Source organism: Drosophila novamexicana, unplaced genomic scaffold (assembly GCF_003285875.2).
Source record: "Drosophila novamexicana strain 15010-1031.04,08,12 unplaced genomic scaffold, DnovRS2.1 tig00004554-arrow-pilon, whole genome shotgun sequence".
NCBI classification, from domain to species: Eukaryota; Metazoa; Arthropoda; class Insecta; order Diptera; family Drosophilidae; genus Drosophila; species Drosophila novamexicana.
This window is the reverse complement of record NW_020825051.1, coordinates 3,965,458-3,986,024: the sequence shown is the minus strand read 5'-3', so window position 1 is coordinate 3,986,024 and position 20,567 is coordinate 3,965,458. Positions and strand designations below refer to the sequence as shown.

The following is a 20,567-nucleotide window of genomic DNA, read 5'->3' as shown; positions in this document are numbered from 1 at the left end:
TACACTTGAATTATGCCAAGACTTCAAAATCAAATAAAACCAAAGCAAACTGAAAGCAATGCGCTTATCTCTGATGAGTAGAAAGTGCAGAGAGTACAGGATATGCAAAATATCTGATTAAAAATAATGTGAAAGAATGAACAGGCGGTAAATGGATGTCGAATTTTGCACTTTACCAAAATGCAAGGAAAAGAGTAGGTCCGAGCAACGCCGGTTAACTTCCGCTAGCATTTATATATATTCAAGTGAAAGCGCCCTAAAACTGGTGACCGAATAATTTGATTAGTTAATTAGGTTGAATCTAGAAATACTAAAAAGTTTAAGAACCATATTAGACTTATAAAAATGATATTCGAGTAAAGAGTTTGCTTTTTAGTTTAATGGGTATCTGCTAGCCTGTACAATTGTCTGTATTATATTGCCATTTGTGGTCATTTTCATTTGTTTGACTTTTTATTTTTGCACAAAAATTTCAGTTGGTCTGTTGTGCGGTTTTGATACGCAACACATGAGATCAATAAAATGCGCATAAATTAATTAAGAGCGGAAATACAGCTACAATAAATGCGTGTATTGGAATATTTATAAAGTTAATACTTTTTGGTACATGATTGTTTAATGAAACCACAAACCTGAATTTCGTTTAACATTTCTTGTCGTTTTGTTTATTTTATGCTGGAATTTATGTTAATTACATGCTAGCTCGCATTAGGAACTTCAATTAGTTGCCTGCAACTTAATTAACTATGCCCAGAACGGGTTAATTTAATTGGAGTTGATTGGAGCGCGGCTTGTGGGAGCAGAAGTTGCCAAATATTAGCTATAGGAAGCTATTTTTTTCATCTACTATTTGCTTTCCTGCTTTGATTTGTTTACGTTTTGCTTTATTAGTATATATTTAATTTTTTATTTTGCGGTTCGTTTGAATGTTGTAAGAATAATGTCGACAATTTGTTTGCTATCAACCGGTTTGCCAGCTTCCAAAATTGAGACCCAATAATCCAAAAGCATTCCGAAGATTTATGAGGCAGCTGTTCACATTGAACCCGCGTCAAGAGGTTAAGACCAAATGATGCTGCATTTCGCTTTCAATTGGCTGATTGGCTGACTGATTGATTGACTGGCTGGCTGGTTGACTGGTTGACTGAGTGAGAAGTGATGTGTGGGTGCTTAGCTCAATTAAGAAAACACTCGTCTAGCTTCCTAATTCTGTTGAGTGCCGATTGACAGATCTTTCAAAAATATTGTTTGCATTCGCAAGTAATTTGTAAATCCAATTTATTGGGCATATTTAGTTTTGCGCTTTGTTGGACAATTATAAAATGATGAAAACCAAAGATTGGCCACATATTCTTGAGGTTTTTGAACTAAGCCCAATTCAAATTCAAGGCTTATTCAAATTCAGAACGTTCCCCTGTGCACAATCAACTATTTAGTTTCCGTCTAAACACGCCCTTAACTCATTTATCAACATAAAAAGCGAGTTTTGGTCATTTCTCAACTTCATTTCGAAAAAACGCGCGCGCATTTCAAATTAAAAAAACGCCAAAGACCTTTCGATCTTTCCAGACAGCTATAAAAATAAAAATTGGATAGTGTTGTAGATTGTGAGGATAAAGCTTGCCATATATCATTTGTATACCCTGTAATGCTTAGCGAAAGGGTGTATATAGCTTGTACAAGTTAAAAGCTCTTGAGCAATAAATATTTATAGATATATTCTGAGTTTATCAAAGTTCATAATCTCCTTTGACTCTCGAGTTCGTCTGCGAAGCTATACAGAGTATCTTAGCATCGTGAACACTCGCTTGTCGCATTCATTCAAGTCGCTCGTAAAACTTAAAGTTCCCTAAGCTTCTCGCCCTGTTTATTGATTTGTTTCGTGTGAATTTTTGTCATTTACTGCGACTGTTTACGATTTCGCTTTCCGGGAACTGGTCGAATTTCGAAGATCAAATTAAGAACACATTTTCGTTAAGAGCTAACCAAATAGCAAATAAATAAAAACCATCAGCAAAAGTGACTTCATCGCAACTGCATGCCTGATGGATGTTACGATAAGTGCTGCGATGCTGTAATAGATGCCTATAAAAACCAGCCCAGACACGCCCAACAAGTTCAAGATCAAGGTCAACCAGACTCAGCAGTCAGACATTTGGATAAATATCTATAAATTGTCAACGAATGCCATTTGAATGTTGTCTGCTCCCACTGCGAAATGCATTCAAAGGCGGCCATAAATCACTCAAATGTCGCCCACTTCCACTCATATGGGCCAGCACAGTTTACGAGTGGATTTACGAGTAGTTGTGGGTGGCGTCTACTACTTATTGGCTCTACAAACAAATGTGCCGAGCCATGAAGGCCCATCAACGCGGAGTACACACAATGTATAGCGGGTGGTATTCAAAATAAACAAACAGACAGACAATTACAACAGTAACTGAGACATAGGCCCATGGCCAATGTCAGGCCATGTCTCCGACGTCATCGCCGAAGAATTTGTCGCCGACTCTTGGCTCAGCTGTGCGCCACCAAGCTGCGACAGTCGCAGTGTCTGCCAAAGCCGTCAAGCGGGTTGTGCGTGGCAATTGACTTGGGATTTCAACCTGGGCCCGGCGGCACTTTTAATTTATGTGCGTATATGTATGTGCACAGGCATGAATTATTTTACAACAAAAATTATATATGATTAGCAGCGAAATTGACGCATTGGAATTGGCAATTCGAATGGCCAACAGCAACGCGCTGCCTGAGGCGCTCAGTTAGCCATCGGGTCGGAGCAACAGACTCCAATGGCTCAATTATGTGACACAATCACAGTTTAGTCGAAGAGATAATCAAGTAGCTAGAAAAGATGACAGTAAGAGTGGAAGAGGTTGAAAAAACTCTAAATGGAATACGAATGTACATATATATGAACTGAGCGAGTTGGGTAAATAAAATCTTGCATTTTCACATCTGATGCAACAACGTGTAGTCATCCGATGCAGAAATAACCCTTTTATCAACTATTTGACTTTTTGACTGTCAGACAGACATCTATCTTATCTCTTATCAACTATATGACTGATTATGATTTATAGCGTTCCGTCAGACTGTTGCCTACATTTCCTTATATATATATATATATATGATGACATCAGATGACTTTAGAAATGCACTGCATATATGCTATATACCCTCAGTCGTCGGATACTTGCATGTTTTTAAAAATTAACAGATTTAGATATCTCTAAATTCTCATATTTTCCAACTCAACTCAATGCTGTCGAAATTATGTTCATTTTTTAAAATACTCAATTCCAAAAGCTTCAAAAATCTTTTGTAGACTGAATGAAATATCGGGCACACGCCAATTTTGGAAATATTCGCTGCAGCCAAAAAATATGCAGCACAGTTTGTCGTTTTTCAGTGAATATGTTTGAAGACTAATATCATAAAAGAAGTTCGAAAGAAACTCGCTTAAAGCTGGCTTCAATACCCGCTTAAAGTCCAGCATGAAGCTAATTGTGTGCGTCTGCGACTATTCGAGGCGTCGCCACTTCTACAATCGTCCAGTTCCAGACCGCATCCAAGTGCTCTCCAGTGGTGAGGGCAACAACCCGGCTAAGATTAACACAGTGCGACGTTTGCAATTGGAGCTGGATGCGGTTAGTGGCAACTATGTGCTGCGTGAAGTGTTGCAGCAGCAGGTGCTGCGCGATTGGCTGCGGCATGATCTAGGTGTCCAGCTGTTGTGGCTGGCATTCCGTCCGCCAGAACGTTTGGCCATCGATTACAAGTGGGCGGATATGTTGGCGCACACCATTTGGCAGCACATCGAACTGGAGCAGCTTATGTGCTGGCTGTCGACGCTGGGCGGTGGCTACTCGGCGCTCGGCGACCAGTTCGAAGGCTGCGCTCAGGCAGCGGGTCAGATCTCGCTCCAGCAGCTGACAATTGGTCTGCGCCTGGGCGATCCATTTGTGCAGGCGCGCTGCAAGCTCTACTACAGCATATCCCTCATACAACGCGGTCAACTGCGACGTGCCAAGCTTCTAATACGCTCACAATACCGATTCGCATGTGGGGAGCACAAGAAGCACGACCAGCGTCTGGTGCACATGTGCCTAGGCATTTGGCAGCGCCTGTGCTACGAGTACGGGCTGCGCCAAAGGCGTCGTTTAATTGGAAATAGCAAATGATATTTTTATTCAACAAATACTTAATTGTTGTTGAAAGGGCGCTTAAGTTTGGGAATAAAATTAATTTCATTTTTGTGCTCCAAGTTTTCTGTCTTTAAAATATCGCCCTTCTTTGCGATTCTCATGAATTCAAAGATTTGAAATTTTAGTTGTTTTTAGTCACTTAAAAAGCGAAAGCGGGAGGATGACTGGGAGAGAGCGATTAAGAAAAGGCTCTGCTTCTTCGCTCAGCGGACTAATCCAGCAGCTAGCGTCATTGAGGCTAATAAATGTTAATAAGCCACACACACAAACTGTGCGAACAAATAATAGCTAATTTTAGATTAAAGCTAGCTACAATATGGCACGTGCAACGAACTAACAATTGACTATTTCAACTGGAGCTTAAAAGCCGTTTGATATTTACAGCCAGCTTAAACTTTATGTGTCACGCCCAATGGGCCAAGGTAAATTACAAACACACAAGTCAACAAATTGAAAATAGAATGCAACACGGCAACAGTAGCTAGCCAGTTTCAGAAAGTGTTAAGTGGAAATCCACATAAACACACAGACAATCATATGAGCCAAGCGCGCTGACAGACAACAAGACACGAGCTCTTGCTGGGCCAGTTGCGAATTGTTTTCTGGTCAGTTGAACGAGCGTCAAATTTGTTTATGAATGGCTCGTTAATAAATCACACAAATCCATTCAAGAATCTCACTCGCCAGCTCAATTTGTCTTTGCGCCGGCGTCGCCACATCCATTCGCGCAAGCATTTGCCATCAAGTTTTTTGTATTTTCCACAAATATGATAAACAGCATTAGATGAGTTAAGAGTTGAGTTCAGCGTATAATAAATGTTTTAACATTTATTTATGTTTTTCAGCGCTTCAGCATTTCAAGTGCAATGTAAAAAGTTGCCCAGTGAGCAAGGAAAATAAATTGCCAACCCAGCAACGACGACAACAACAAAACAACAAGAGCAACAGCATCAGCAGCAGCAGCAACAATTGCAGCAAGGAATCGTCAAGCGTGCAACATGAGCAGCAAACGCAGCCACATCATGTTGAGTTGCCTAGTAATTACCTTAGGCTTATGTAAGTAAATTCCGCATACGCCACGTTCTACGGCCAACATCTAATGATTATCATATTCTCCTCCCTAATGTCTCGCTCCATGTTCTACAGTGGCGCACACAAGCCAGGCACAGTTACATATGAGCGCAGCCAGCGCCGGTGTCAGCTTTGCCAATGATCCCGCTCCACACGACGCGGCCGTGGCTGTGCCACCCACAAAGGCGCACAATCGCCGCATGTATGCCATGTGCCCACCACAATTCCAACGCGTCGGCACCGATTGCTATTCGCTGGTGCAGCAGCGCAGCAGCTGGCTGGAGGCGCACTTCTTTTGCAAGGATAAGAACGCCAATCTGGCCGAGCCCACCAAGTTTGCCGACCGTAAGCTGAGAATCTACTTGCAACGCGAGGATTCGTTATCGGGCGGTAAGTTAAAATAATTGAACAAAAAATAGCTCAATATGAATATTAATAAAAAACTTGCAAATTGGCAGAACACGATCCCATTTGGATTGGCGGCACCTACGATCATCATAACCACAACTGGCAATGGAGCATCAGTGGACGTAATCTGACATACGATGCGTTTAGCCAAATTGATCCGACGTACGTATGAATCCGATTATGATTGAGTTTTGTGTAGTTTATTTTGCGGGTCGTTTAATGTTTAAGCAACAATTTTAGCTATGTGCAACTTATCTCCAACAGCAAGCCATTGGATAATAATTGCGCTGTCTACGATCCGAGCTTGAAATATCGTTGGTCGGCTCGTTCCTGCCCCGATAAATTGCGTTTCATATGCCAGCACAAGATGCCAAAAGTGAGTGAAGCGAATCGTTATAAGATCTACCATCGCTGGAATGTCACCTATCCCAATTCACTGGCCAATGAAGTCGTTTTGGAGGTAATCGATCGACGTGGCAAGGATCGCAGGTACGTAAAAAATAAACATAACAAAAACACACTCACCAGGCAACTGTAAGACACAAAAAAATGTTTGTTAATTGGGTAGCTAATGTGATAAAAGTGTCACGCACCTTAAGCAGTGTCATCTGAAACCTGCGGACTGCCGCTCGGCGCCTCTTCTGCCTCCTGCTTGGTGGCTTCCTCGGCTGCCAAAAACTCGTCCCATTTGGATAGACGCTCAGATGCCTCAGCGGCTGACTCATCAATTCTGAAATACATATCAGTTTAGATTTCCTGCTTTTATAGCCCTCAACTGCGACTCACTTGTATTTAGTCTTGCCATCCCAGTGCTCAGCGCTGAGCTGTCGCTGCCCAAAGTACCGACCCTGCATCATTTGTATGACAACGTCGGCTTCCTCGGGTGTGGACATGTTGATCTGTGCGATACCCTCAGGATGGCGCTGCAATGATATTGTACTTAGTTAATATCAATATATAATAGTCGGAGTTCTTAGTACTCACATCATAGATGACCACTTTGCGAACCATGCCGCATTTGCCGCACTCTTCGCGCAAACTGTTTTGATATTCCAAAATGAGCTCCACTTCTTTCTCAAAGAGCTCCGGCGTAAACAGATTTTTGATGATGACCGTTTTCTCGTTCTTTGAACGTTCGCCACGCATTTTATCGGGTCGCCAGTCAAACAATCTGTGAATTAACATAATATTCCGCTGATTTTCTTTAAGTAAATTGTCGGGTATTATTTACTTTTCTTTGATTTTCTGCAACTTTTCCTTGTCCTTCTTTTTGCGTTTGGGCTTCAGGGCCGGATTGTATTCGCCACGCATTTGAAACTGTGCACGCTGCACGCGTATCTTATGGCCGCGCAGAATATAATCATCCAAAATCTCCAGAGCCAAATTCACAGACTCCACCTGTGAAGCGAGAAAGGGGAAATATTTAATTTGGAAAGGATATATACACAATTATTAATTAGTTATTAATTAATTTATCTCTTGAACAGCAGCTAATTGTATTTGTTTGTATGCAGATTTCATCGCCGCGTTAAGGCCGAGGGCAGCGCTGAGGAAATGATTATTCCAGCCCGCAGGCGAGGCCCCGGCAATCGTCGCTACCCACAACGCAATCGCCAGCAACCGCAGCCAACGCACCCCAACGACGTCAACTATCCACATCAACAGCAGCAGAAGCGTCCACGCAAGCGGCCACGTGTGAGCACAACTCAGCAGCCGCGAGTGATCAGCAATGAGGTAACATCGACAAGTGCTGCTCAGCCAGGCACGCCCACTACGCAGCAGCAGATGACCTCCTACGACCGCAAGCTGCAGCGTGAGCGGCAGAAGGAGCGACGCCGGCAGGAACGCAAGCGCGAGCGCCAGCAGCGCATGCGCCAGGAGAAAATGGAGCGACGTCGCAAGTTGCTTGAGGAGCAGCGGCAACGCAAGCCAGCCGAGGAGCAGGAGCAGCAGCGTCCACAACAGCAGCAACGGGAGCGAGAGCAACTGCAGCAACATGAGCCGCAAAGCGAGCCAGATGCATTGCGTCAGCGAGCCATGGAAGAGCAGCAGAAACAGGAGCGGGAGCAGCGCGAGCAGCGGGAGAAGCAGCAGATACAGGAACGCAAAGAGGAGCATGAGCGCGAATTGGAGAGATTAAAGCAGAAGCAGGAGCAGGAAGAACGCCAACGTGCCGTAGACGATGAAGCGCAACGTTTGCGCGAGAAGCGCCGGCAGATTCAGCTAGAGCGTGAGGCGGCGGAGAAGAAGGCACGCGAGGAACAGCTACGCAAACAGAAGGCGGAACAGGAGGAAGCCGATCGACGCTATGCTGAGGAACGTCTAGCCGAGGAGAAGCGTCTGCGCGAAGAATATGAGAAGCAACTGCAGGAGGCCAAGTCGGAGCAGGAGCGCAAATTACAGGAGGCGCACGAGGCAAAGCGTCGCGAGCAGAAGGCCATACAGGAACAGTTGGAGGAGCAGGAACGCCAGCGCCAGGAACAAATACGCCGCGAACAGCAGGAGGAGGAGAAGCGTGCGGAACTGGAACGTATAGACGCGGTGCGTCGCTTTGAGGAAAGCGAACTGAAGCGTCTGCACGAAGAAAATGAGCGCCGCGAGGCGATACAACGCCAGCGCGAGGCGGAAATTGCTCAGCGCGAGGCCGACAAGCGTAAGCTAGAAGAAGAGGAGGAGCGACTGCGTCAGGAGCTGCAGGAAGAGGAAAAGGCGCGCAATCGTCAGCTGGAAGCGGACATGCAACGCGCCGAACAGGAGCGCAAACAACGCGAGGAAGCGGAACAAGCCGCTGCTGCCGCCAAAGCGGAACAGAAAAGGCAAAAGCTCGAGGCAGCCAAACAGATTGCCGACGCCGAGGTAGCTGCCCAATTGGAAGAGAAGCGTCGCAGCTACGCCTCGCGCATTGCAAACCTCGATCCCGAGGAACGGCAGAAGTTCAACGACATGCGCAAGAAGCGCAAGCAGCTGCGCGAGAAGCAGATAAAGGCCCAGGAGCAGAAGAAGCTCAAGCGGATACAGGAGGCCATTAGGCTAAACGACATGCAGTAAAGCACACACATACACACCCAAACACACACGCAAATACACACACAGAGACGCACACTAACCAACAAAAATGCAACGGCAAAGTAAACATATCGTCAACAAAGTTTTGGGTGTAAACGTGTTTTCTTTCTTTTGTTTCTTATTTTGTTTTGTGCGAAAAAAAAACACGTAAAAGTATTATTTACAATAAAGGAAAACGCAAGAAAAAGTTTAAATCAAACATTATAAGGAAACAAAACATTTGCAATAGTCGTGCACTTTTTTGAAAATATGCGATTTATGAAATATTTCCACGCAAAAGTTCACGCGCGCACTCAATATCGAGCTCTATATGGTAATGTACAGCTAATATATATACATTTATATATATATATATAAATCTATGATATGATATATAATAAAACTAGTAGATAAACACACTCAATCACACACACGCACACATTGTTTCCTTAATAACCAAAATTAGCAAAAGCATTTCAAAATAAATCAAACAAAAGAAAGAAGAAGCATAGAACACAGCTTTTTTTTATGAATTATATAAAGCACAGAACAATGCGTATTTAATTAGAGCAAACGAATATAATGCTTTTTAATCTTAAGTGGATCGCAACTCTCCTCATTTGTGTCAGCCTGATGTGTCCTCTACAACCTTACTCAGAAGGCCACGCCTCCTCAGCCTCCCCCACCCATGAGTTGTTCCGACTGGCCAGGAAGCAATAATTTATAAGCCAAGCATAACATGAGAAACTTTTTTTTAACCACAACAAAATCTATCTATAAATGGCCGAAAAGAGAAGGAACCCATTGCAAGGGCTAAGCGTAACTATTGTACTAACAACTAACTAGGTTATATATAAATATATTTTATATTTAATAATTATTGTATGTTTAAATGTAAATTTATTGTATTTTTTAATATGTACCTCAAAAGCGAAAGAGAAAAAAAAATAACAAAACTGAGATGGAAAAAAGTACAGAGTGTCTTTCACGTGAATTGCATTTTTCTTTCAAATTGTGTTTTCTTATTTTTTGTTTGTTTTAAATGAAAGAAAGCTGAGAAGTGAAAAGCAATTTTTAGTAGCCAAGTAAATGCATTTTAAAATTACCAAGTAAACAACAACTAACCAATTTTAAAAACAAATATAAAACTATACATATATCAATATTATATAAAAAAAATAAAAACAAAAAAACAGAGATGAGAAATAGTCAGCAGAAGTAGGGTGAATATTAAACACACGAATGAAAAGCAAAGAATACAAACTGAATATTATGAGCATATTATAATAATAATAAAAAATTAAAATAACATTAATAATACATATTAAAATATCTTTAAAATTAATGCAAGCAGTTTTAATTTAGTTAAACAAACAAATAAAGTTTCAAACACAACACTAAGAAAAAAAAAACAAAACTTATTTGATTTTTTTCTAATATCAATTTGGTTTATGAAGTAAGTATTAGCTGATCTGGCATTAAGATATATAACTATAGCTTAATGATGAACAAGATCCAGACTTGGACAATATATTTTCGCTGCCAGCACAAATGTCAAAGGCGATCGGATCGGACTACTATATCATATAGTTGCCTTAGCAAAGATCGGCTAAGAAATGATTTTCTTTTAAACGTTTTTCTGGTTTTCAACTTGACCAAACTCTGCAAATGCAACCTTCACTAATTTTCTAATATATCTGCAAGCCCATGCTATATCGTATCAAGTTTTTGCTTAAAAACACTTCTAGAAATATTTCCTGGATAATGTCCATTCTTTTTATTCCAAATGGTAAAAACTATATTTGGAGCTTTAATTAACCTGGCTCAGATCCAATTAGAACTTACCTTTATATAATCACATAAGCCATCGCCTTTGATTTGTCCATCCGCTTCGGTATACAATTTAAGTTTGTATTTCTGCGTTTGCGGATCGCGCATGACCAGACCGCATTTGCCCATCAGCTCGGCGAACTCATCCATGGTAATGTCCAGAGGCAAATTGGAGACATAGACTTTGGTGTTCTGCGTGGGATCTACTTCGAACCATTCTGAAAAGTTAGGCGAGACATAAGTTAGAGAATTAAAGCCAAAGCTAGTGCACTTACTTGGCGGCTCCTGTGCTTTGCGCTTGCCCGTAACAGAAGCTGTTGGGGCACCATCTTTGTCCAGGATGGGCGCATTCATGGCCGCCTGTGCCTCGGCTGTCATGCGCTTAAGTTCCTCCGCCTTGCGCTTGACTTCGGCAGCCTCACGTTCCTCCTTCTCTCGCTCGCCGGCACTGGTGTTGTCTATAAAGCCGTAGTTCATCTGATAGCGCGCCATGAAATCATCATCGATCTTGGGAAACCAAGCGGATTTGTTGGCATCCCACAAGAAAACGACGCCATCTTTGTCTGTGTAGATGCGATCGCCGTTCTCATCGATGCCATAGACCACATCCTGGCCAGGCGCTGCCTGTGGCTGCTGCTGCGGCTGCTTGGGCAACCACTTTTGCTGCTCCGCATCCCATTTGTAGTGCTCCGTTTCGGTACTTGAAGCGTTTGACTGTTTGGGCAGCCATTTCTGCGTCTGCGGGCACCACTTGTAGTGCTCGTTCTCATAGAGACTGCCCGCCATGGACGCCTCATCGGCCGTCAGTGGCTGCCAATTGTTTTCGGTATTGCACCATTTGTACTTTTGCTTGGTGCTGGGATCCGTGTAAATGGCGCCGCCATCGGCCGCATAAGTCACATGCTGTTCGTAGTCCGCAAAGTCCTGCTGCGCGGACTCTGCCTTGACCTGGTCAGGCAATGTGTCGCCTGCTGTGTGGCAGCTTGTGGCACCGGGCATCGCCTCCTGGTTTTCAGTTTCGCTTTCTGTGGCAGCTGTTGTGGTTTGCTTTGCCAACGTTTCACTTTCCATTTCAGGCTCATCGGGTTGCTGCTCAGCTGAAGTGTTGGAGGCTGTTTTGTTTTCCTTCGAAACGGTTTCCCTTTCACTGGCTGCTTCCTCAGGTTGCGCCTGCTCCTCTACAGCCTTTACTTGGCTTTCACTTTCCTCGCTCATTTTTGTGCTTCTGTAATTATAGACCGTTGTCCAACGCAGAAAAGTAGACTATGTTTTAGTTCTTTGCAGCTAATTTCCAGCTAATTTCATATTTTTTGTGTATTTCCTGCCCACCTAATCATAAAGGCCACGCGAGACGGCTAAATAAATTGGAGAAACGTGTTCATGACGTTGACATTGTGCACCCTGCCAAATAAAACGGCAACTGCGGCCACAACAATCAAAATACACAGAATACAAACAATTTTGCACCTTTTGCTTTGGTTTTTTGTAAACACAATTCGCACGTTGATTGTGGCTCCCGTGTGGGTCAAGCCTGGGGGTTAACCCAATCAAATGCAAACGAAATGAAAAGCACACGAAACACCCGAAAAAAAAAACACAACAAATATAATCCCAAGAAAAGGCGAACAAAGTTCCGTTTTTATAGTGCAAGAAAAGCAGAATAACAAAATAGCTAAAAGTTAGACAAAGCTCAACTTAAAGATGCGCCGTAAAAAAAAATCAATGATATTACTCTTGTCAATTTCGAATATTAGAGTTTTAAAGATAAAGAAAAAGATCTAAAGAGATTTTTAGTAAGGTAATTTGAATTATGTTTTATGCTCCATTTCAAAGTACCCTAATTCTTATAGCGTACAGCTTCTACGTTTCTTTTATAATTAATGTCAGGATTATAACATATAACATCTGAGAATTCTCCTATATATATGTCATATGCTATTAAGATCTCTTAACGGACATAGCTTAAATAAGCCACTTTTCATTTAAAATCTGTTAAGAAAGCCTTCATTCTTTTTATACACGTTTCACACAGCCCTTGTAGCCAAAAGTTTACGGGGTATTTAATACTTGACAGCAGCTGTTGAAGGTCAGGCAAACAATTCTATTTATTTTTGGCTACCTAGCTTAACCCAAGGGCTCTCCATTTACCAGGTTCAAATCGATTGGTTTTAAGCCGCGCGCCGTAAGTTCAATCAACCGGTCATAGGTAGGAGTCGGTGACAACTTGACTTGGGTTCCCTAAATGCCGATTGATTTGTCAAGCTATTACGAGAGAGACTTGAGAGTTGTCACAGCTGTCTCAATTTACGTCAGCAGCGAAGACGTTCCAAAGGGTTCAATGTACTCGCCATTAATTATAACAATTTGTTGGGTGTATTTGGAAGTTTATTATTGGTTTCGCTTTCGGATATTCCACTAAAAATACGCTAAGACCAAAAGCCGACCTACGGTCGAGTTCAATGGAACGCGTCTCTAGTGCAAATTTGCATTTGCAGAAAATTTTGACGCAACCGCGAGGCAGGCTCCAAAGGGCCAGTAACTGGCACATTGGCCGACAGTCGGCACACATATCGAAAATAGAGGCATGCAACACAGCCGTAACTGGCAACTGGCAACTGACACCACCTTCGGCAGTGGGCTCACATAACTGCAGCCAGTTGCAGTTAGCCAGTTGAATACACAAAGTCCTCAGACGATACTCGTAAATTACACAGACAGGCAGGCAGGCAGGTGGCCAGCATATATATATAGTCATTATACGAGCTAAGTGTACATATATGAGTAGCCAGCGCTGTGGCTTCGTGTTGTACAAAACGTGGACACGCCCCGTCATATGATATAGTCAGTTTTTTGTATTGGTTTGTAGATCATAAATAGTACGTGGAGATAAGTACGGGCTGAGTTATTGCCTGAGATCGAATCTGCATTGGTTATTCTTTAAACAGATTGGGTTAAAGCGGGGCAACACTTAATAATTTGGTTGCATATTTAATGAAGATTTGATTAAGAGAAGTTAGGGAACATTTATTGTCGGAAATACAGATACAATTTGCTGCATTCCAACTCCCTCCCAACCGACAAGTCGCGCAGTAGAATCACGAATACAAAGTAAGACTCTAGGCTAAGACTAAATACTTCCTAAATAGTTTTGAATAGATGACATTAGACGAGGAAGAGAAGACTCCACGCATTTTTATACAAGGCATAGTTAGTCGAACAAAATTTAAGCGATAAAGTAAGAAATTGAATTGGCTAGTCGACCCAGGAAAGTCAATTTCACCCATAATACAAATTTTCAGCAATATATCTCATTTAATGTCGGAGAAATGGCCATGGTTTTTATGAGAGATCCCTCAAGGAATAGAAACCTACAAAAACTCTAGGCAATTTGTAGCTAAGAGTAAGATCTGCAGCAGTTTCAAGGCTGGAAACTAACGACCCTTCTCCCTGACGAAAAAGCACATCGTCATCATTATGGTCAAAGCGAATCGAGAGTTAACTGGCATTAACCCAACCTAACCTAGGACCTGCCGCAAACTACTTACTTAGCCAAACCCAAGGCAATTGCTTAGCCAATCCGTTGACTTTGCCAATATTAGCTATAGATTTCTTTAGCTACATTGTATAATTTTTTAATGTTCTATAATAGAAACATTAATGACCAGCACGCAGTTGCTTGAATGGGAATCGCATGGCCTGCAAATTGTGCTGGCATTTCAGGGCCAAGCCTGGAGAGGGGACGCATCGCAATTGCATAATAATAGAATGGAAAATTTTCTTATACAGAGCAAGAAATCAATTAATTGACGCAAATTGTCTGCGAAAGCACAAGTGTGAGCCGTGATCAGGCTATTTAGTCGGCCAACCAAAGGTATTTATCAACTGGCGAGGCGCCTGAAAGGCCATAAAAAGGGAAAAAAATAAAAGAAACCCCAATTCCAAGTAGGCTACTTTACATACAGAGTAGACGAATTAATTAACTCTTAGAGCTGAAATCGGCAAAATTCCAGCAAATGTGCTTCTGGCAAAAAATCGTCGACTGTGTTATGCAAATGTCAACAGGTCAACAGAACTTACCAGTCCACATATAAATATATAATTTTTGTTATTTTTAACATTTGAACAGTTGAAGATTTGCGCACATTACTCACAAATGCCATTAACACACAAGCCAAGTTTGAGGCTATTCGCACTTTGGCATAACTTAACTAAACACGACCATTGCGCCACCCTAGTGCCATGGGTTAGGGTGACTCACTGTTGCAAATAACGTGGCAGCTGTTGAGGCAAGCGGCCAAAGTCGAACAAGACGCCTAAGCCACCAGGCGTACAGCACAAAACATTTTCATAGCATATTTATGGGGGCAAACCCAGCCAGTTAGCCAGGACCTAGCGCTAGCCAAGAAGGGCTGCAAGAGTGGGCGTGTGTTTGTGTGTGCCTGTGTGTGTGTGTGTGTGTGTGTGTGTGTGTGTGTGTGTATGAGTCCTGGCTAGAACCGGGCAGCTCTTGTGACTGCTTGACCAGTACACGCCGAAACGTTCAACTGACCACAAGTGCCGATTGGGTTTACGGTCTAACGATACGAGTTCTATTGCTGCCGATATCAAAGTTGCGAGCACGCAACGACAAATTGTTTTCTCTTGTACATTTATATATATGCATATATATGCACATATATACACACATATATAGCTGGTGATAAAAATTTCAAATGAGTTTCAGTTTAAGTGCAGCCGGCAAATTATGCACAAGCCTAATGTCAAAATCGATAAAACCAACAACAAAATTTAAATAAAATACACAAATATATGAACGCATTAAGAATATAGAGTATATATATATATATATAGAGTATAAAGGTATAGACAAGATGGATATACCGAGCAGCGGTGCGATATTTACGCTGGGCAAATCGCATTTGGCGGAAAATACGCAAAGCTATTTCTATATCAAAAACGATCCGGTTAAACGTTTGATATCCGGTCCGCATCAGAGTGCGGTTATATGCGGTAAATGGCCAAAACACAGAAACTGACCCCAATCCATGCACAAAAAAACTCCAACAAGCCGCACAGTTAACTAACAAGACTGACTGCCCGTCTGTCTGCCTGTCTGTCTGCCTGTCTGTCCATCAAGTTGGCTAATTCTAAACAACCCTTGCATTTTGTTAGAAGTCTACAGCCTGGTCAAGACGCGGCGACTTGCCCAATTGTCTTTTGTGTTGTCTGTGGCACGCTTCGTGCCACTTGCCGCCGTGTTGCATGTTGGCTGCAATTTTCTTTTAAATAATAAACACGCAGCGCACTTTCACTTTTATGCTAACCCCAACAGCTTGAACCAACTCAATGGCTAAATTATGGGCACAGACGATAATTACCGCCAAGCTGGCCAAGATGGGGCATTCATTTGTAAGGATTACACTCGGCCCTATTACATAAGTTATTCTACAGCCTGTTTGTAACTCCATAAACTGAACGTCTGTTTAAAAAGCCTGACCAAGCACTTCAAATCACAGCAAAATTGGCTTTCACAAATCCAACAACGTGGGCGGCATCTAATGAGGTCAGCCGCGGGAAGCAATGAGGGCGTGTTACCATAAATATGGGCCACACTCACGAAGCATGTTAAAGCAATAAAAGTGAACGGCGAGTCAAAAAGGCTAAAACCAAAACCGAAGCGCGTTACCAATTGAAACGTAAAGCGGGTCAGGTGAAATAAAGAAACATGTGAAGGCAGTTTTCGACAGTTGGACATTTTGGGGATTGGCAGTGGCACACGCGCAAACACACACACACACACAAACACACACACACAATCAATAAACAAAAGTTGTAGTTAAACAAAAGCAACAGCCGAAAGTTAATGTCGAACTGTTCTTATCAATTACAGAATCGGGACGTCTTTTTGTTTGGGGCGAGAATCACTATGGTCAGCTGGGCATTGGCGGACATGGCAACAAAAACAACAACAATAGTAATGGTGATATAGTCAGCAAACCGACCTGCGTCAAGTCGCTTAAAACTTTGGGCTTAAAGATCAGCGATGCAGCCTTCGGCAACAATTGGGCCGTGATATTGACCCGTAAGTACAAACAGGCTAAGGGAGCTAAACTTAGGGCCTATAATAGGCAGAAAGTAGACCAATATGCTGCTCAATATTACTAACAAAATACAAATGATGTAAGTAGACCCGTTGTTGCAGTTGATTGCTCCTCGTAATTCACTGAGGAAATGCATAGTTTCCGCTTTCTCTGGGAGAGGCGAATTTTGCGAATATCATAGATAGATTAAATAATCCATTCATCTTGTCGACGTCTCTTGCTAGAATACCAAATGGCCTTTAACACGAAAGTAAGGGTATATCCGAGCCGAAAGATAAATGCCCTTGTAAACATATTGTATTAAAAAGATTTCTATACAAAAGCCTTATTTCTGAAGGATTTTTTCTATATGAGCCATTCGATATAACAGACTAAAGCGAAATAGCGAGCTTAGAGCACGGTAATATAAGTTATTACTAAGTTTCGTGCTGCTAAACTTTTCTAAAATAAACTTCATTTTTGGTCACATTCTTCGACAGAGCTAATCGATATTGTAGTCCGATGTCAATAAGATTTTGCTTATATATAAAAAGCATAGAGAAGTGAAATTCTTTGGCACTAAAAGCCAAAAGAACTTAAGTTTCGACGGATCATTGCAATGCAGCTATGGTCCGCTCATGATTCCGGGCAGAGTATTATGACTATATTGAGTCGGCTGTTGATATTGATAAGGAATATATATACACTCTATAGAGTCAGAGAGGTCTCCTTCTATACATTACACATTTCGTGACAAGTTTCCTTTAAATCTGCTTAAATTGCATTAAATAAGCTCTGAAAAAGGTTAACCTAATTCCCTTCAACTACTAATTATCTGACTTTTTACAGTTTCGAATGAGATATTTTTTACGGGTCGCAATATATACCCTTTGGATACGCACGTGGCGCAGCATTTTATAGATGCGGTTGTCGAAGAGGAGCCATGTGCGATTATTAGAAAGCCCTTTCGCTTGGAGGAGTTTGATGATTATCTATCGAAGAACGAGGAGACGGACAACTTTGTGGCGCTGCAGGCGGGCAACGAGCACTTTGTGGTGCTAACCAGTGAGTAGCCAAACAGAAAGTAAAAAGAGTCAAACCTCAATTCAAGTTCCAACTGCTTGCAGCCAAGGGTCGCTTGATTGGCTGCGGCTCGAATGAGAAACAGCAGCTGGGGGATCTGGAGACAGACTATGACGGGCATCCCGTGGAGATACGCCTGGATGCTCCAGTGCAGCAGTTTGCCTGTGGACCAGAGTCCACACTGGTGCTCACGGGTAGTGGGAATTTATTTCTCACCGGTCGCCTCAATGAGTTTGTCTTTCCCAAGTTTACGGAACTGCAGAAGAATCTCTCCCAGACCGAGCAGATCATCTTCATGCACATATCCAAGGCGAGCGAGATCTTCATAGTGACCAACGTGGGCAGCATCTATCGCAGCTTCGAGTCGGTGCGCAACAAGAGTTTGGTCTTTCAGCGCTTCTATGACTACGATAGCGAGGAGAATGGACCCATTTGGAAGCTTCTCAAGGGCTCCTCCTTCTATGCGGTGCTGAGCAAGGCCAACAAGTTCTTTACCACTTTTTCAGAGAGTGGACATCATCTGAAAACATTTCGCGAGATCTCCAAGTTCAAGAATCTGCGTCTGCTCGACATAGCCGTTGGCGACCAGCATATTCTGGTACAGGGCTTGCCCAGATCATCCAATCTTTCGGCTACAGTCGGAACGCCAGCGGAGCCGCACAGCTATATGAGTCGCAGCTTTGTGCTGCAGCCAAGGGATCTGAATGGCAATGTGGAGATGCGTAGCGCCAGCGGCAGAAGTCTTTCCAAGCAAAAAGCATTGAAGGAGACGGACACCGAAACGGACAGGGAACAAGGATTCAATGCAATGGGCGCAAGCGTAGCAGCAGTGGGTGCAGCTGTGGCCACGCTGGAGGCAGTGAAGCATATTTCGGATGAGCAGCAAAATGGCACAGATGAGCAAGAGGCTAACGCAGAAATAGAACAGAACCAGGAGCCGGAACAAAATGCAAAGATAGAGGCAATAAATGCTGATGTGAAGGAAGCGGAAGTAAAGGCCGATTCAAAAGTAGAAGAGTTAGATGGAAACAAGGAGCAGCCGTTGCTAGAACAAGATGTAGAGAAGCTGGAGGCAACACAAACTGAAGCTGCCACAAACGGAGCAACTACCCCAAAAGAGAGAGAGCAAATAGAGCCGACAGCACCTGAGGAAAGTCCAATTAAACAGCCCACAAATCAAACAGCAGCAGCAACAGTGGAGACCATAACAAAGCTGCCAACGCCACCTGCGGATACGCCATCGCCCAAGAAATCATCAACAGAATCGTTAGATTCAAGCGACTTTCCGTCCCAGGAGCTGGCCACACAGAGCAGCCAGGAGAAGCAGCTGCGTCCGCATACTCCCTATCCGGAGAGCAGCAATGCGAGTACACCACAAACTATTAAGAGAACGCCCATCCGCAACTTCTCCTACGAGGCGGCCATGAATCACGATGAAATCGAGAAAACCTCGCCCGAGCTGGTGGACAGTCTGGATACAGTCGAGGAGAATTCGCTGAAGGAAAATGCCCCGCAAACAGAAATACAAATATCCACGCCCACGCCGCCAACCGAGGAGGACGAGCAACTGGCCGTTGAAATAACGACCACAGAGGATGCGCTGGACAGCAATAAGGTAGTGAATGAGATACGTTTCATTAACAATGGCGTCGATGTGACAGCCAAGGTTGAGGAGCAAATGCCTGACACACCATTGGTCGACTCCGTGGAGGAGCTGGAATCGGACGGTGAGCAAATGATACACGAGCTCGAGCAGCATGTAGATAAAGTGGTCGCAGAACAAAAGACAGAGGCTATCAAAGCCACGGAAAGTGTGGGCAATGCCATCGAATCCAAGCTGCTTGAGACGCGCGATTCTGTGCAGATGGCAATGCACAATGCGGCGACAGGGGCACGCGATACTGTTGAGGCTGCGGGCGAACGCGTGGTAAATGGTGCACGTCAAGCGGTCGATGCAGCTGGCAAAGGTGCCCAGCGTATAGCTGATGGAGCCAGAGATGCTGTCGATGCGGCAGGCAAGAGCGCACAGCGCATGGCCAGCGATGCCAGACAGTCCATGGAGCAGGCGGGCAGCACAGCTGCCAAAGCAGCAGCAAACACAAAAGAATCCATGGGCAGGGCCATGGACTCAGTGACCAGTAAGATATCCAGCGAAGTGCATGGCGCCAAGGAAAACATTTCCTCGCTGTTCCAAATCAAGGCGGCTAAGGAAACACGTCCTACGCCAACGCCTACTTCGACACCGGAAGAAGCTGGACCGCAGAGAAGCATTGAAACAGCTGGCTCTGGCGATGTAGGGGGCGAGGGAGAGGAGGATGAACGCACCACGGCCTCAGTGAACTCTAATCACAACTCCGCGGGCCCTGGCAATGGCAATGGCAATGCTTACGAGCCCATGAACAGCAACAGTCATGCCTTTGAGGAAGATCCACTCGATGCAGTAGTGGAGCGTGGCAAAAAGGCGATGCAGGAGGAATTGCGCGCCCTAGAAGAGCAGCGCGCCCATTCACATGTCCATAACAATATCGAGCAGCGGCGGCAGAGCACGGAAAGCAAAGGCATTATCCAGCAGTTTCTAGACGGCATGCGTCTCTCTTGCCGCAACGAGAAGGCCGTGCAAATTGAGGGTGAGTACATAAAACCAACTTGCGACACATCTAAATAAATACTAACCTGAAAACGTTTGTTTTTCGGCCCGGCTACCGGCAGATGAGGCACCACCGCAGTCGCAGCCGTCGCACTACAGCAAGAACAAAGTCAACAGCGAGCTGAGCCTGCAGAATGGCCAAAATGGCGCACAGCAATCGTCACGCGTGTGCACAATTTTATAAAAACGCAC

At 43.6% G+C, this 20,567-nt stretch overlaps 4 protein-coding genes across 6 annotated transcripts in view; 3 read left to right on the top strand and 1 right to left on the bottom strand.

Moving 5' to 3' along the window:
* Window positions 1-9,970, top strand: part of LOC115769393 (trichohyalin) — a 50,191-nt gene extending 40,221 nt beyond the window's left edge. For 2 of the 3 annotated variants that reach the window (XM_030714195.1, XM_030714194.1), the window contains 5 exons: window positions 5,057-5,267; window positions 5,358-5,672; window positions 5,741-5,852; window positions 5,931-6,179; window positions 7,205-9,970. In XM_030714195.1, the coding sequence (XP_030570055.1) occupies window positions 5,210-5,267; window positions 5,358-5,672; window positions 5,741-5,852; window positions 5,931-6,179; window positions 7,205-8,738 (2,268 nt within the window). In that variant the 5' untranslated portion in view covers window positions 5,057-5,209 and the 3' untranslated portion in view covers window positions 8,739-9,970. The remainder of the gene's footprint in view (window positions 1-5,056; window positions 5,268-5,357; window positions 5,673-5,740; window positions 5,853-5,930; window positions 6,180-7,204) is intronic. The other variant, XM_030714196.1, reaches the window with a different exon arrangement.
* On the top strand, window positions 3,264-4,217 carry LOC115769401 (uncharacterized protein F58A4.6-like). Its single transcript, XM_030714204.1, has one exon. It carries the CDS (start codon window positions 3,501-3,503, stop codon window positions 4,185-4,187), a length of 687 nt encoding a protein of 228 aa, XP_030570064.1. The 5' UTR covers window positions 3,264-3,500; the 3' UTR covers window positions 4,188-4,217.
* Window positions 6,144-20,520, bottom strand: LOC115769394 (HIV Tat-specific factor 1). Its single transcript, XM_030714197.1, has 8 exons — window positions 20,402-20,520; window positions 10,841-11,790; window positions 10,581-10,783; window positions 6,922-7,088; window positions 6,675-6,861; window positions 6,477-6,613; window positions 6,284-6,420; window positions 6,144-6,222 (listed from the first exon to the last, which is right to left on the bottom strand). The coding sequence occupies exons 2-7, from the start codon at window positions 11,778-11,780 to the stop codon at window positions 6,285-6,287; spliced, it is 1,770 nt and encodes a 589-aa protein (XP_030570057.1). The 5' UTR covers window positions 11,781-11,790; window positions 20,402-20,520; the 3' UTR covers window positions 6,144-6,222; window position 6,284.
* Window positions 15,437-20,559, top strand: LOC115769491. The gene is made up of 5 exons (XM_030714309.1): window positions 15,437-15,575; window positions 16,456-16,647; window positions 17,495-17,710; window positions 17,773-20,355; window positions 20,438-20,559. Exons 1-5 carry the CDS (start codon window positions 15,437-15,439, stop codon window positions 20,557-20,559), a joined length of 3,252 nt encoding a protein of 1,083 aa, XP_030570169.1.
* Window positions 20,560-20,567: the final 8 nt, after the last annotated feature.